At 36.4% G+C, this 15324-nt stretch overlaps 1 protein-coding gene across 1 annotated transcript in view; it reads right to left on the bottom strand.

Annotated features, from left to right (window-relative positions):
- Positions 1-15324, bottom strand: part of ZDHHC15 (zDHHC palmitoyltransferase 15) — a 98422-nt gene that overhangs the window by 15813 nt on the left and 67285 nt on the right. Inside the window, exons 6-10 of the mRNA XM_004442196.3 lie at positions 14893-14925; positions 14018-14138; positions 9574-9706; positions 7842-7968; positions 5333-5436 (exon numbers count right to left, since the gene is read on the bottom strand). Of these exons, the coding sequence (XP_004442253.2) occupies positions 5333-5436; positions 7842-7968; positions 9574-9706; positions 14018-14138; positions 14893-14925 (518 nt within the window). The remainder of the gene's footprint in view (positions 1-5332; positions 5437-7841; positions 7969-9573; positions 9707-14017; positions 14139-14892; positions 14926-15324) is intronic.

Genomic DNA, 15324 nt, shown 5'->3' with positions numbered 1-15324 from the left:
GGGATTAGAGCAGTCTCTGGCATAGGATGGAAGTGTGCTTTGATAGGAGTATCACTTCATCATCTTCCTAAAACAACATTTTCCTCATATCACACCCCTGCTCAAAAACCATCAGTAGTAGTTCTCCATCATCTGTATAATAGAGTTCTTAGTTTTGTATCTAAGGCTCTACCCAATCAAACACCAATTTACCTGCTGAATTAATCTAACAATTATCTTCTATATGCAACCCTATTTTGCAAGGGTTGCAGAGACTATTGAAATGAAGGTGACGAGTTCTCTGACTTCAAAGAGCTTCCATACAGTTCCCTACCATTCAAACTCTTTGCTGGAGCCAGGCTACTTTCTTTATATCCCCTTCACTTAGCTTGGGGTCTCATGCATTACAACCTGTGCCTTTCCTTGTACTTTCTGCCTCTTCATTTCTTGCCACCAATCCAAATCCTGTCTAATCTTTGAGGACCAAATTCTACCTCCTCTGTAAAGCCTTTCCTGATTAGCCCAGCCCATAGGAATCACTCTCTCCTTTGAATTCCTCTATCACAAACTTTATGGTCCTATTTATTTGGTCAATAACATATCCTGTATTGTGTTTTGTTAGGCAACTTTTCATGTATATGTCTTATCTCTCCAAATAAACACAAGAGCCTTGAGTTCAGAGATAATAATGTATAATGCCCCTTATGGGTCCAATGTCACACCCTTAATATGCTCTCAACAAATACTAGTTTATTTCTTCTGATCTTTTTCCTAATGGATTATTTACCATGGCAGCAGAAATTACCAGACTGAAAATAAAGCAGAAACCTCTTCTACCTTGAGCAGTTACTAACAAAAAAGTTTTACCCAAACAAAGGAGTAGGAAATTAGGCTCTATATAAAACACATAATACACTAGTGTTTGAAGTCAATATTTTTCTGGATAAGTGTCTAGCATTTGACAATTCAGAGATAAATTCTTCCAAGCCCTGGTTATCATTAATACCAGAAGATTCTACTAGCAAATTCAGGCATATTGTTATTTTTGTATTATAGAGATTTTTTTATTTTATAAAAGTATCCCTCCTGGGATATACTCTATTGTAATTATCAAACTAAAGAGTTGATTTTCAGTCTCATTAGCTGTAGCTAGAAAGCAATTTTGGTTAATTAAGGAAAGCTCAGTTCTTTTTCTGCTGGATTCTTTCAAAATGTTCTTGTCATAGTGCATTGATATAGATTAACTGGAACAGGCTGTGCATAATTATTGTGTATCCTAGGACTTCATCCTGACCTGGAGCTCCCTACTGTATTCCCAAACCAGGCTGATGGAAGAGCTGGGTAAGAGGGAGGAAAGGAAATGGCTCTACATTCTTCACTAGGAAGTAAAGGAACTAAGTCTAAAGGAGAGAGGTCATGTAGTTACAACTGAAAGATGTTAACCTTGGTACTTTTATCAAAGCCAAAACTGAGTTCAGTTCCTGTCAGATAGCCACAAAATAGATATTCTTGGCAATATTTTTTGAAGACTCCAATCTGTGGGTCTGGGCTGGGGAATATTGAAAAGCAGATTACTATGAGTTTCAGTTCATCCTAGATAACAGGAGGAAGTGGGAAGTTCTCTGTAAACTCTGAGACAACTTTTCTCTGGAAAGTTCTGACCCTCTCTATCAGGGTTAAGTCTAGACTCTTAAGAAGTTTCATGGCTACCATCCAGGGCTCAGGTGACTTGCTTCTCTTATAGCTTGGGCAAATTCATACTTCATGGAAGAGCGTGTAGAAAGATGCTGTCTGGCCAATCCTAATATACATATAGTTCAATTTGGGCTTCTCTGCAGGAGGACCTCAACAAGAGGGCTGCAGGTGACTTGAAGTTGCTTATTTGAGTCACTATGAAAACAAATCTCTCACACCTCTTTGGTAAGATCTTGCAGAGTAAATTTTCCTAACAAGTGGGCTATATTTCTATTTATCTTAAAATATTTTCCAATGAAAACCTCTCTGGAGCAAGATAATATCATTCATGATTCAAGCAGTGGCATTGATAAGAGTTACTCCCTTGCAGATTGAAAAACCATTGCTCTGCTGTTGGAGTCTTTGTCAATGTCTCTGCTAAATTCACTGTCTAGAGAATATCACTACCTGCTCTGAATTCCAGGGATGTTGTATCTTAAATAAATGTCCATGATCAAACAGTTCAGCAACTAATCTAAAAGGGGTGATGGTTGGAAAATAGCATAGGCTTTGTTACCTGCTGAAACAATAAAAGGACATAGAGCACTTAGAAAGGCACCAGAGCCATAAAGACAAAAAGAATATTGAGAAATAACCTGTATAAGAAAATATTAAGGGGTCCGGCCCCATGGCTTAGCGGTTAAGTGCGCACGCTCTGCTGCTGGCGGCCCGGGCTCACATCCCAGGCGTGCACCGACGCACCTCTTCTCCGGCCATGCTGAGGCCGCGTCCCACACACAGAAACTAGAAGGATGTGCAGCTATGACATACAACTATATACTGGGGCTTTGGGGGGAAAAATAAATAATAAAAAAAGAAAATATTAAGGAACTAGGATTATTCCCTCTGAGAAGGCTGAGGGGGTTCTTTATGGATTTTGCATACAGGCAGACTTTGACTTACAGCAATTTGCATTTAAGAATCACCCTGACAATCACACCCACCTTATTATTAATGACATATACGGCAGGCAGGGCCATAGATGCCACCCATTCAATCTGGAGGAAATGGATTCCAATTTTGAATAGAGTAGAAAGATTTATACTGTAATCTCTAATTTTTTTTATGCAAGCTACAGGAAAATTTGTAATGAGTAATAGAACGGATATCTCTGCATCATTTCCTCAAAAAGCTTAAATGTAGCCCTAAGTCTTTGAAAAGTCTTTTAAAAGATGCCCATTAAAATCTCCTCAGAAGAATATATTGATCTGTCACTTTTGATTTGCACATTTTTTCTATGCATTTATATATTAATTAAACACTTTGTAAAAATCTCATGAGAGAAGCCTATTTAAATCTCATAAAGTTGTTTCTTTACCAAGTACATTGCTGTACTAAAATAAGGAAGGGATTTCAAAGAAGATAAAGACTTTATACCCTGACTGTGAAATTACATTTTTACTTAACAGGTTACTGTTTTACCATATTTTATCAATTTATATACATTTTAGAATGTTTTGCATTATACAATGTATAAGTACATCATTTATCGTAAACTAAATATTATATTTTGGGCTAGGAATCAAACTTTGATATTATTCCTAAAAGAAATGAAGTTCAACACAAGTTATTTTAACTTACAGCACATTTATCAGCAATCTAAGTTGTCAAAAGTGCAAGGACTACTTGTATATGACCAGTTATGCACAGAAAATGGGGGCAACTGAGGATAACACAGAATCAACTGGACAAATAATGCAGTATGAAAACCTGTGTTAGAGAAAAGTACAGTTTTCTAATAGTTAAATTTGTTAGATACTGGAGTGGGTGATAAAGGAGGGTTGTGGAAACTCTTTCAATGGACTTTAAAAAACTCTCCTATATCTGGGATGGCATGGTGGTCTTGTTAAACCTAAAGGCAGCTTATAGTCTATGATTTTACAATGCATGTATGAAGCAGTTGAATACATCAGGTAATAAGATGGCATCCAACCACAGCACTGTATCTCATATGTATTTGTTCAAAGGACAGACATAACATTGTATTAGAAAGAATCCAGGACTTGGAATCAGGATACCTTACTTTAAGTTCAAGTTCTGCCTCTTTCTTGCTATGTGGTCTTGGATAAGTTACTTAAAATCTCCAAATCTCAGTTTCCTCAATTATGAAATGGGATGGTATTAATAAAATTGCCCACTTAACCTGACGATTGTAAGAGACAAAGGATATAAAAAAAGTATATGAAAGTACTTTGTAAACTATAAAATGGAATACACATTTTTTTATGGTTGAATATTTTTGAAAAAGTCTGGAACTGCAAACCATTTCAAGAAAATAACCTTTTTATAATGTAGTGCTACATCTATACTTAAAGTGTTTTGCTCGCCAACACAAGGCTCGGATATGAATAGTTTTTTCCATTGTGGAGATATTTCAAACCAGGTTAAGACCCTATAAGTCTCTGATTTCTATTAGAGTTTGGGTTTCTTAATACCAAAATAAAAGTTCTTATCACTTGTAATTGCTGTAATTAACTCTGTTCAGAAAGACTGAGAGCTGAAGGAAGGTAGGTCAAAATACAGTCAGTTTTTTAATCAAGTTAGCAGGAGGAGGTAAGGGAGTTGCTTGTGTTATAAGTTCTTTGGGCTGGGCAAGAACTCTTTCCGTTTTTAACTATGGATTTAGGTCTGTTTTGTTTTCTTTAGTCCTAGTAACATGGCTTACTCTAAAACTGGACTTCTAGGGAGAGAACCTGGGCTTAGCTGATCTAACTGGGTGAACATTTAGAAACAACTTGTTTCCCATCTCTGGGCCCCACTTCAATGCCTTTTCATGTCCTCATTCACCCCAGGTACCCTTTGTGATAATTAATACAAGTTCCCACTCAAAATTTCTGTCAGCTACTGAATTATTGGGGCCAGCCACTAAAAATTACTCTCTGATGCCTGGTATTAGCAACGTAGACAAATGTTGGAGGCACAGTAGTAACCAGAGCATCACATGGAGACAAAGAATAGGCGGTAAGGAGGGTACAGGACATGAGAACTTAACTTTCAGCTCTTCACAAAAAATCTCAAGATGACCTAATAATCTGGTGGGAAAAAGGTGGAAAGGCAAAGTTCTGTTTCCTTATTTTTTCTTTGCCCTTCCGCCTTTTAGAAAAGTAGACTACATGCACGTGTAGTCTTGCCCCCATGTACTACCTTTTATTTTTTGTGTGTATTTAAACCATCCTAAAAGAGAATGGGAATGAGATTTTAAAGAAAATTTAACCGATGTGAATGAATCAGGGTAGAGAAATGTGATCTGTTGCCCATTGATTGAATTAACTCGAGCAAAGCCTATGAGTGACCAACTGGCAGGATTGTTTACAAACATTCATTAGCACTGTTTATTATGTTTCCTGATTCATCTGATTGGTTATAAATCATGGTATCACAAAGGTGGTAAGGAACATCCAAAGCTGCCATCTAATCCTACCTACGCCACCCATATTTGCTAGACAAATCTAGCCATACTTGTCCTTCTCCATCCAAAGGTCACTTAAGAGGTTAACATGCTTATATAATCTTTCTGGACACTATTTTCTCACTACATTACGTTGGTTGTGTTAACATGTTCTTTATTAGTGCTTGGTCTGCTGGGTGGAGAAAAAGACTTCCTTCTGAGCCTACTTACCTCGGTTGTCATCCTCATTGTCTTCCCAGGGTTCTTCATTTGCTAGCAATGGGTTCTGTGACTCATTCATAGACCTCATAGGGAAGGAGTGTCCATCACCAGGGCTGGTGGGGAAAGGAAAGCAGTGAGCTCTTCCAGCTGACATATACTTTTTATGAAGGTAATAATCCTATTGGAAATATGAGGGGGGTTCTTAGGAAGATTTAAACCATTTAGCTTATTGGCTAAAGCCATGGTGGGATAGGCTCTTATAATAGTGTCATTTAGTTGTTGTACTGCTCTCAATTTCTTTATCTTGTTTGTCTGCATCAGTGTTGACTGTTTTCGTTTGTAAGCAAGTCTTTAACTTGCTTCCCACAATGCCCAGTGTGGTAATATACACACATAGCAAGCTTCATAAATATTTAATGATGATGATCCCAATTTATATCCCATTATTTTAATGCTTTGGTTCTAAATTTTCAAGAACAATTAGCAGATTTGGAATCATTGAATACACTGGAGATAAGTTGCTGTGAACTGGTGATAGATAATAATGTCTGAATGCCTCATTATTTGGCTTGTATGGCAGAAAGGTTATTAGGAGCTGGGGGAAATAGCCATAGTGAGGCATCTCTAAGAGTTCAGATTCTGGGGGAAATTATTCGTATGTGGGATCCACTTTGTGGATATCTATGGTCACTTAGGGCCACCACGTTGGTTAATCTCCAGCCACTAACAGATTCGATGCATTGGAGGAAAGTGATCTGGCCCTGGCTAGAGGGGGTTACAGTTTGAATATTTGAGCCTATATATCTGAATGCTTTCCAAATTTATATCTGTGTGATTTTTGGATTATTCATTTGATATTACCTATGCTTTTTCTCCTGTTCACAAATGTGGTTAATTGAAAATTGACAGATTTTATTGATAGTTCTCTACAGAAGATGTAAGTATACTGATTATAAGTGAATGGGCTTTGATTTTGGTTTTTGTTCTTTATTCCAGAGAAGACTCATTTTAGACCTCCCTTTGAAGTAGTGATAGTGTGTGTGTATGTGTGTGAGTGGGGTGCAAATAATTGCTGGTAACAGTTATTAATCAACAATACCCACGGACACAGTTTTGTCTTGTGATTTATAGCCAAGATAGTAGGATAAACCACAGCTCTTAAATAAATGAGCCTGTAAAACACTAACTGGTACAGAGGAAGTATCAGGGCAATGAGTGAAGGGGAGGAGAAAATTTTTCTTTTTCTTTTTTTTGCTGAGGAAGATTCGCTCTGAGCTAACATCCATCACCAATCCTCCTCTTTTTGTTTGAGGAAGATTCCTCCTGGGCTAACATCTGCGGCAAATCTTCCTATTTGTATGTGGGCTGCCACCACAGCATGGCCACCGACCAGTGGTGTAGGTCCGCGCCCGGGAACTGAACCAAGGCCGCCGAAGCAGAGCGTGCCAAACTTAACCACTAGGCAACTGGGGCTGGCCTAGAAAATTTTTCTTAATTAACACCCTACTCCAAAAAACTGTCCTCAACTAAGTGAACAAATGGATGTATCCCTTTCTGAGGAACAGATCTAAAGGGGGCTGCAAGAAGGCTATAAATAAGCTTTGCTCCAGAGCTAGTTTAGTTGATGGTAGATAGATCTGGTTCACAAAGTCACTCAGAAGATACAAGCTCATCTCTTCTTCACTGCTTTCCCTTCATTCCTATTGCAGTTCTAAGAATTACCTACAATTTCTAAATCAATCTTCGTTCTTGCTTTTGGTTTTAATTTTTTTCTTCATAAAAGTAATATAAGCACTTGACCCCCAAATATGAAAAATGGAGACAAGAAAAATAATTTCTAAGACTATTGCCCTTACCACTTACAGCATTTTTTGGCTGTATCTCCCCTGTGTTGTTTTTCTTCTGTATATATTTGTGCATAGTTTTAATCACAGTGTATATACCATTTTGAATTCTATATATTTCATTTAAAATATAGTAAGCATTTCCCATTATTGTGACATAGTCTTTATAAGCATTACATTTGACTACATAATATTGCATCCAGTGAGGATATATATATATATATATATATATATATATATATATATATATATATATAATATACATATATATATTCGTATATTGTTGGATGTTTAAGTTGTTTTCTAATTATTGGCTAGAAATAATGCTGTGATGAACACTTTTGTGCCTAGTTTGTCTCTGTCTTTAGGATAGATTCCCAGAAATGGAATTACTGAGACAATGGACACATAGATTCTTATAGTTTTTTGATACATATTACCAAATTCATTTATAAAAGAGTGGTACCAGTTTATACTGCCACAACAAAGCATGAGAATGTTTATTTTATCATACCCTCACCTCCTGATTTGTCTTTACTAACGTAGAAATGAAAAACTTGGGGAATAGAGTTTTACATTGAACTGATACTTGCTGCATACTACAGTCAAAATTGAATTTGCTACTTCAATGCATGCTTCAGCATCATCTTCTTTCATTAGTAATAATTACTTACCTCGACCCAACAGGTATTAACCAGAACTTCTTGTTATCTCCAAACACCTGCTGGATATTTTTGATGAAGCCAAGGTTGAACCCGTTTTTCTCTGGGCCACTTGTAAACACTGGAGTACAGAAGGCCTCTAGGGCAGGGTAGGGGAGTTAAAGAAAAGAGGAAGAAAGCAATAAAGGAACCAATTTCAGGACCATCATGATTTTACAGTTCTCCATGAATGTGAATTGGTTCTATAATATCTTTTTGCTGTGGGAGCATAGCTCCTTGTTTTTAATTATTGCTAAATTACTTAGTAAAAACCAGTTTAATCACTTAATACAAAGTAAGTTTGTTGTTAAATACAAAGAATTGATACTCTCTTTTTTAAAAAACGGCAGAAGAAACACATGATGTAGAAATAATTAAGCAGCCACAGGGGTAGTATGTATTTTGTACTGCTGCTTGTAAGGAATGAAAGAACAAATTTAATGGTACTTCATTTGAATCAAAGTGGCAACAACAGCCAAATGGTCTCCATCTTTAGAACTGGAACAAAAGTAATGACACATAAAGAGATGACAATGATATTCTTTGGTTTTGAAACATTTCAGAAATGACACTGTTCACATTGAAGCCTGCAATGTAAGAAACTGAGTTTTACTCTAGAAAAAATGTCCATGGGTGAACTATAATTACCTCAAAGACCATGAGGAATTGGACCATGTTAGTGCACATTAGTTTTGGACACATATCTCATTAAGCAAACACTTTCACTACTGGACTCTGGCTGCATCTGGCCATTTCCCATTTATTCTTTGTTTTCAGACTCTGTTATCATGAAGCTTTTAGTACTTTTCTACTTTGCAGTTGACCTCTAAGCCAAATGTGCTAATCTACCAACCTAGAATCTAAATGCTACATATATATTTGGTTTAGAAAATGAGTGCAAATACTTTCCTAGCTGTTAGCAATATTAGCAAATGAGTTCCAAAAGCATAATGGCTTTTGCACTAAAATTTCCTCAAATCTATCTTAGCTAAACATTCAACACTTAGGCACTTTCTCCTCACTCCTCATGCACTGATTTGTATACAATGAAAATATGTGTTTCCCCATAGATGAAAAAAATTGTTGCACTGGAATTCATAAAAAATATACTTCTCCAAATAACAGCCTAGAGTAGAGAGTAATGGACAGGAAAAAAAAGTTCATTTCTTGTACTCATTTTCTAGAGACTCTCTTGTTCAATGTGTTTATCTAATTCCCAGTCTCTACACAGCTCCTTGATGACTGTAGATATTTAAATGATTTGTTGGTTTGGATTCTTTCTCAGGAACTTGTTTTTGGATGCACTTAATAAATTAGATTCTTCTATTTTTATTGACCTTCATCTCCCCCTTCTGCTGTTCCCTTCTGTACTGATTCTTTCCTTCACTTCCTCATGTGAACAACTTTTAGAAATTTTTTGAGCTGTAAATCTGGGGTGCTATTACCCATTATGAACTATAAAGAACAATGGTCATTTTTGGTTTGGTGTGAGGTTTCACTCACTAACGCTCTCTTGCCTGTAAGCTTTAGTTACTATGGCTCTCTAGTTTGTAAAATGTGTTTACGTCTGTCTCAGTTTGGAGGCAAGAGATGTCACTGCAGCTAAAATGCTTCACTGGAAGTTTTTCTCTTCCTTAGGAACAATCCACAGGTCACTGTGATATACATTAATATGTTTTTTCCTAGTCTTAATATCCAGTCTTACCTAAGGTGGTTTTGTTTCTGCTGACAAGCCAACAATGGTAACCAAAGAGAATCACAAGGCTGACAAAAAACATGCAGGCCACAAAGAGGAGAAAAAGGACATGGAACTTAGAGCGAACACTGGGCAATTCCCCCTAGAAAAGAAATAATAAACAAACAGAAACAAAGGATTAAAGTGGTAAGGCTTGGCTAGTTTTTCTATATAGGTTAGTACTTTTTTCATATGTATAAAATGTCTAGCTGTAATTTAAAAAGTAGATTTTGTAAAATTTTTACAAAACAGTTCTTTCTGTTGATGACCATTCCTCATTATGGATATGCTTTCACCTTACAAAGCCTAAAATGGATCCTTGCTTAAGTGCAGTTCAGTGTAAAATAGAGTATATAATGTACCAGTTATAAAAGGGTAATGTGAAAAGGATATACTCAGGCCATAATTGGTATGCAATCTCTTAGAGCTTGTACTCCATTTAGTCTGCAAATTATGAATCATTGACTTGAGGTGATCTTGAGGTCATATGGTTCATCCTCTTGTCTCAAGGTGGTTTATTCTGAAATACTTTATATGTCATGTTTCCTTGGACGTATATGTGTTGAAAATGTCATGGTGATATATGTAGGAAGTTAAAACACAGAATTTTAAAACGTTCTACCTATAAGTCATGACCTGATTTTAAAGCTACTCTAAATTTTGTGTAGTTGTTTTTTATAGCTGAAGTAGAATGTGCTGGTATAGTGCATCCTGTGAAACAGCTGTTTAGATAGTAAAATCAGGCAGGATTTGACAGGCAATTGTAAAAGGAGGCAGGTAAAGATTTTTATAGTTAGCTAGGATATCTTATTTTCCATGTGATGCCAGATTTTTTTTTCACATGTGGCCCTATATCAGAATGAATTTTCTAAAGTTCTATAGCATGCACAGCATGTAACATTTTGTCTTCTGAAGAGAACCTTAGAAACATTTTCAATTTTAGAGTCAGCAGTTGTGATAATGACTTTTCTTTATTTCCTCCCATCTTGTGCTGATCATTATTTTGGGGTGCTGAATTGCTTTGAAATATTTCCAAATCCTCTTGAGTAATAAAGTTAAAGGTGATTATTGATTGAAGTGGACCTTAACATTAGGATCTGGTTCTACTCCACTTTGGAAGGAGAAAGTGAAGGCTTGGAAACACTTGGCAAATTCAGATAGCACAGATTGTTTTCTTCTCTTAGAGGTTTTTATTCATTTTGATGTAAGGAAATATTACGAATCTTCCAGAGTGTATATGTTTGTAGGATGAAGATAAGGGGAAATAAGCCAGTCAGATGCTTTCAGCTGAAGGACAGCTTGGGTGAAATTTGCATGGGGGCAGGGCACCCAGGAAATAGCTACCCCAAGGACTTCAACCTTCAGGAACTTTTATCTGAAGCTCCCTTTTAAAATGATCCCTCTATAAAATCTTGGCTTAAGCACTCAAACTGAATTTGACTGGCTTTTGTTTATTTTGTTTTGAATTTATAGGAAACTCCATGTATCGCTTTGCAGTGGTTTTTGCCTGGCTGGGTTTTTGCTTTCATAATCTCCCCTTTTGGAGTATGTTTTTTACAGATTTTAAAACTTACATTTATTTTGCTTCTTTATCTGTCATGTTTAAATGGGCAATAGGAAATGGCTAGGCAAGAGGGACTGACATAACGTCAGTTCACACTCTGGTTAGCTGAGCTGCAATTACTCTTATAGAACTCTCTTCTGTCTGCCAAAGCATATCTACTGTGTTGTTCCTTGATAAAGTCCTTAATATTTAACTTTTTTTGTTAGAAGAGGATGATGGCTCTATGTTCAAAATTACCTTCTCAGGAGATAACCAAACTAAATTATTCAAAGCAATAACCACCAGAAACAGTTCAGGGAAATACTGGTAGAACTATTATCTTGGTTCTAAAATAATACATAGCCTCTGTGATGAGATTCCTGGTCCAGTGTGGGAGGTGTATATTACTACTTTTTTCATAAGGCAAAGATCAATTTCCTATCAAAGTAGCTACTCTTTAAGTTAATATTGAGAGGAGAGACATGATCTGATGGTCTTCTGAATTCCTTATTCCAAAGGAGCTACAGCTTCTCCACAGCAGGACCGTAACGAGTGGTAGGATATGGTACAGTGTTTAAGATCACTGGACTTAGGATCAGATAGGTTCAAGTCATGACTCTGAAACTTATAAGCTAAGTGATCCTGAGCAAGTCACTTAACTGCTATGAGCCTCAGTTTTATCATCTTTAAATGAGACTATTAATTCCTGCTTTGCCTATTTCACAAGGTTATAGTAAGGATAGATGACATAATAGATAGGAAAGTGCTTTAAAAATGGTAAAGTACTATACAAATGGAGGTTGCTGTTCTTAGGAGCACAGCTAGTCTCTTTGATACATGGCTTTTAAAATACATGGTAGTGTTTACTTTTCATTTTAAGGGGAGACTCAATTTAAACTGAGAAAGCCATCTCTAAACCACACCAAAGTGCTCTCTGGCTGGAGAGACTGCAAAGTATTTCTATGAACTGTCAATTCCCTTTTCATTAGAGTGTAAGCCAAGACAGGTTTCCTCGTCTCTCATCTGTCAGGCATGAGCTAGTCTATTGTGGAGAAAAAATGAGGGAATAGGAAAAGAACAAGGCTATGTTCACACCTGATATTGCTTGTGAATACTATCATATTTCTGGTGATTAATTCATATCCAAATATTATCTTTCAAGAGTAAAAAAAGCATACAGCACCTGACTGGCATTGCGGTATTTGATTATTGCCTGACTAGGAGGGCCAAAGGCAAAGTGTGTGAAATGCAACGTTGTTTACTCTGTTATGAGAGTCAAGGGTGGTTCTTAAGCAGTAGTCTACTGTGTTAAGGACCAAGTAAGGTCTGTAGTGGAGACCAAGGCTGACACCTTTCTCTGCTGAATTGTATGCAGTAGATTTTCTTTATGTTCAGGGTAGTAGCTCAGTGTGTGAATGGAATGCCAAACAGGTCATGGAAACCCGAGCAATAGATAAGAGATCCTGTGCAGTGGAAAGGAGCCAAAGAAAAGACACTAAGATGGTAAAGCATTTTGTATTTGGGAAAAATTTATGAGAAAACTTCATTTCTGCTTATACTTTTGTGTCTTTGAGTTAAAGATTTTGATATCCATTATATAATTTCTGATTCTTAAAGTTATTAAATATCTGAATTGATTAAGCAAGTTGAAGGGAGAATGGAAAGCATATATCATTATAAATTTCCATACTATATTTTCTACACTAGTAGGGATCAAAGTACTAATTAATAATTCAAATATTCTCGGCTATTTAGGTTCTCACTGCTTTGTCTCTCTCCTTCTTTCACCAGTTTATTATAATCTATATTCTGGTCACAGGATTCACTTTCTTTCCTTGCTGCTTTACTTCTCCATCTGAGGTGACATATTCCTGTTATACAGGCTCTTGTACAATTCCTAAAGTAATTACTAGTAGCTCTGCCCACATCTGTCTTTTGCTATTCAGGTTCAGTTTGGACAATGCTCATCATGGAAGGTTATGATGTCTTAGAAATTGTATTGAAGTTGTGAGGAAGGGACGTCTTCTGGAGTCCATTGGCATAAAATAAAAAAAAAAAATTCACTATACTCTGCAAGACCATGTACACATAAGCAAACTGAAAATCTGCCTTCGATTCTTTTGGGAATAGATGGGATACGATTGATGTCTTCAAGTAGAAGAAAGATGAAAGTAGGATTTTTTTCTTAGATTTTATTATAATTATTTGAATCATGTTTTGAAAGGTAAAGTACTTTCAACATCTATTTCATTTGATCTTAGCAATGAGTCGGTGAAGGACGTAACAGAGCCAGTATTAGAAGTCAGTTCTCCTAATTCCCAACCCAGTGTTTGTCATACAAAGTCCAAATACAATTCCCCATTTCATTTTGGTCACATGTGAAGAAGTCACATGAGTCAAGGACTCTTTCTGTTCAGCAGGAATTTTGCAACTCTCCTTTGAACAAGGAATTAGAAAGTATTTTTCTAACAATGAGGGAGTACTTTATTAGCCTTTTTCTTAGGAAACTAGGGATTTAGAATTAGTTTCAACATTTTTCAAATCTATAATTGGTAAGAATTGGATTTTTAAAACTTGACTAGAAAAGTACATTGTAAAGAATCAGAAAGAGTCAAGAGGTTATGTTCCTGAAGGTCTTAACAAGATTCTCATATATGATAGAAATTTGTTTAACTGGAATCTTTAAATAATAATCTTCTAAGTCTAAGAATATTTAACACAGGTAACTTGTTTTTGGTGCCTTCCTTTCTGGTTACTTCAGCATTAGCTATTTCAAAATGTAAAAAAAAAAAAAGGTAAAGTAAACAATGTCACAGACAGGAGTAGGTGTGTGCTTGTTCCAGGGGGAACCTTCAGGATTTTTTAACTTACTCTCCAGTATTTGATGAAATAGCTGAAGACTGTTGTAGCAATGTACAGGCAGTAGAGAACAGAATAAGCTAAGAACTGAAGGAAAAATTTGTAGTTGGAAAATCCAATGCAGTTGTTAACCCTAAAAAAAAAAAAAGAAAAAATAATTTGAAATCAGGACCAATGGATTGAGAACATATTGATACATAAGTGAACTAAGCAATGGAAATATGTTACTCCTGCTGCTTCATTATGTGCTGTGTAGAAACTCAACAGAAATAGAAGTCCCTTAATAGGAACAGACTGGAAAAACAAGTTCATGTCTCACTTATTTCTTCTTTCATTTACAGGCACAGAGACACGTGGCCTACCTAATAGTTCTGGACTGGTTCCTGACACTCCCAAGCAAAACTGGATCTTGGATGCTGAAAACCTATTACAATCTTAGTGGCTACACTTAGTAGAGTGTGGCATGTTCTCTTTGTAGTTAGATGATTTCACACTGGTTCTCTAGGTCAGACATACAAAATTTGGGGAAGACTTGCTGAAGTTAACAATCTAGAGTATTTCAAACATCCATACAGCTAAGAACAGAACTGAATTGTGTAATGTCAAAGAGGAGAACTATTTGTGCTCTATTTCATTACTATGCCCAATTACTAAAGCTAATGGACAAGAGACTATTAGCTTTGTGAGTCCGGGAATTCACTACCATACCTTTGGTGGTATATTTATTCTTGCTTTAAAATGTTATGCCTCCTCTGTTTCCCACACAAATACAAAGCCCAGTGAATTATGGTAGCAGAAACATGCATGTTACAACTATGCTTAGGAAAGCAGGCATATTGAACAACTTTGACCGTTTTAGAGGAGAGAAATGAATCAAAGGGACATACCAAGGGCAATGATGGTCCATTTTTAATACACACCTACAAAAGGGAGAAAATACAGTGTGATAAGTGGAGCTATGGAAATGAAGCAACATCTCATAATTGAACTAAAGGTCTCACCAGTATTTTTACATGGTACCAGTACACTCATTCTTAGATTTCCACTATAGCTACTCCAAAACTATTGTGTCCTCAGTTATTCCTAGGATGAGCCAATCACAGGACTTTATAGGATCATGCTGGCAGCAAGTTACATGCCTAGAAGCCCAACCTTTAAAAGGGATTGGGAACTCTAGGATATTGATACAGAGAAAAAGTCCAAGATATCTACTCTCATTTTGCTCAATACTCAGGTTAATAAAAATAAAGAAGAAAACATATGGCTACAGCCTGTGTTTGAATCAAGGGTAAGAGAAATAAGGGTGGAACAAGCACCCA

Source organism: Ceratotherium simum, chromosome X (genome assembly GCF_057802395.1).
Source record: "Ceratotherium simum simum isolate JZ-2026a chromosome X, ASM5780239v1, whole genome shotgun sequence".
Classification (NCBI taxonomy): domain Eukaryota; kingdom Metazoa; phylum Chordata; class Mammalia; order Perissodactyla; family Rhinocerotidae; genus Ceratotherium; species Ceratotherium simum.
Note: the sequence above shows the minus strand (reverse complement) of the source record. Positions and strands in the feature narration are given on the sequence as shown.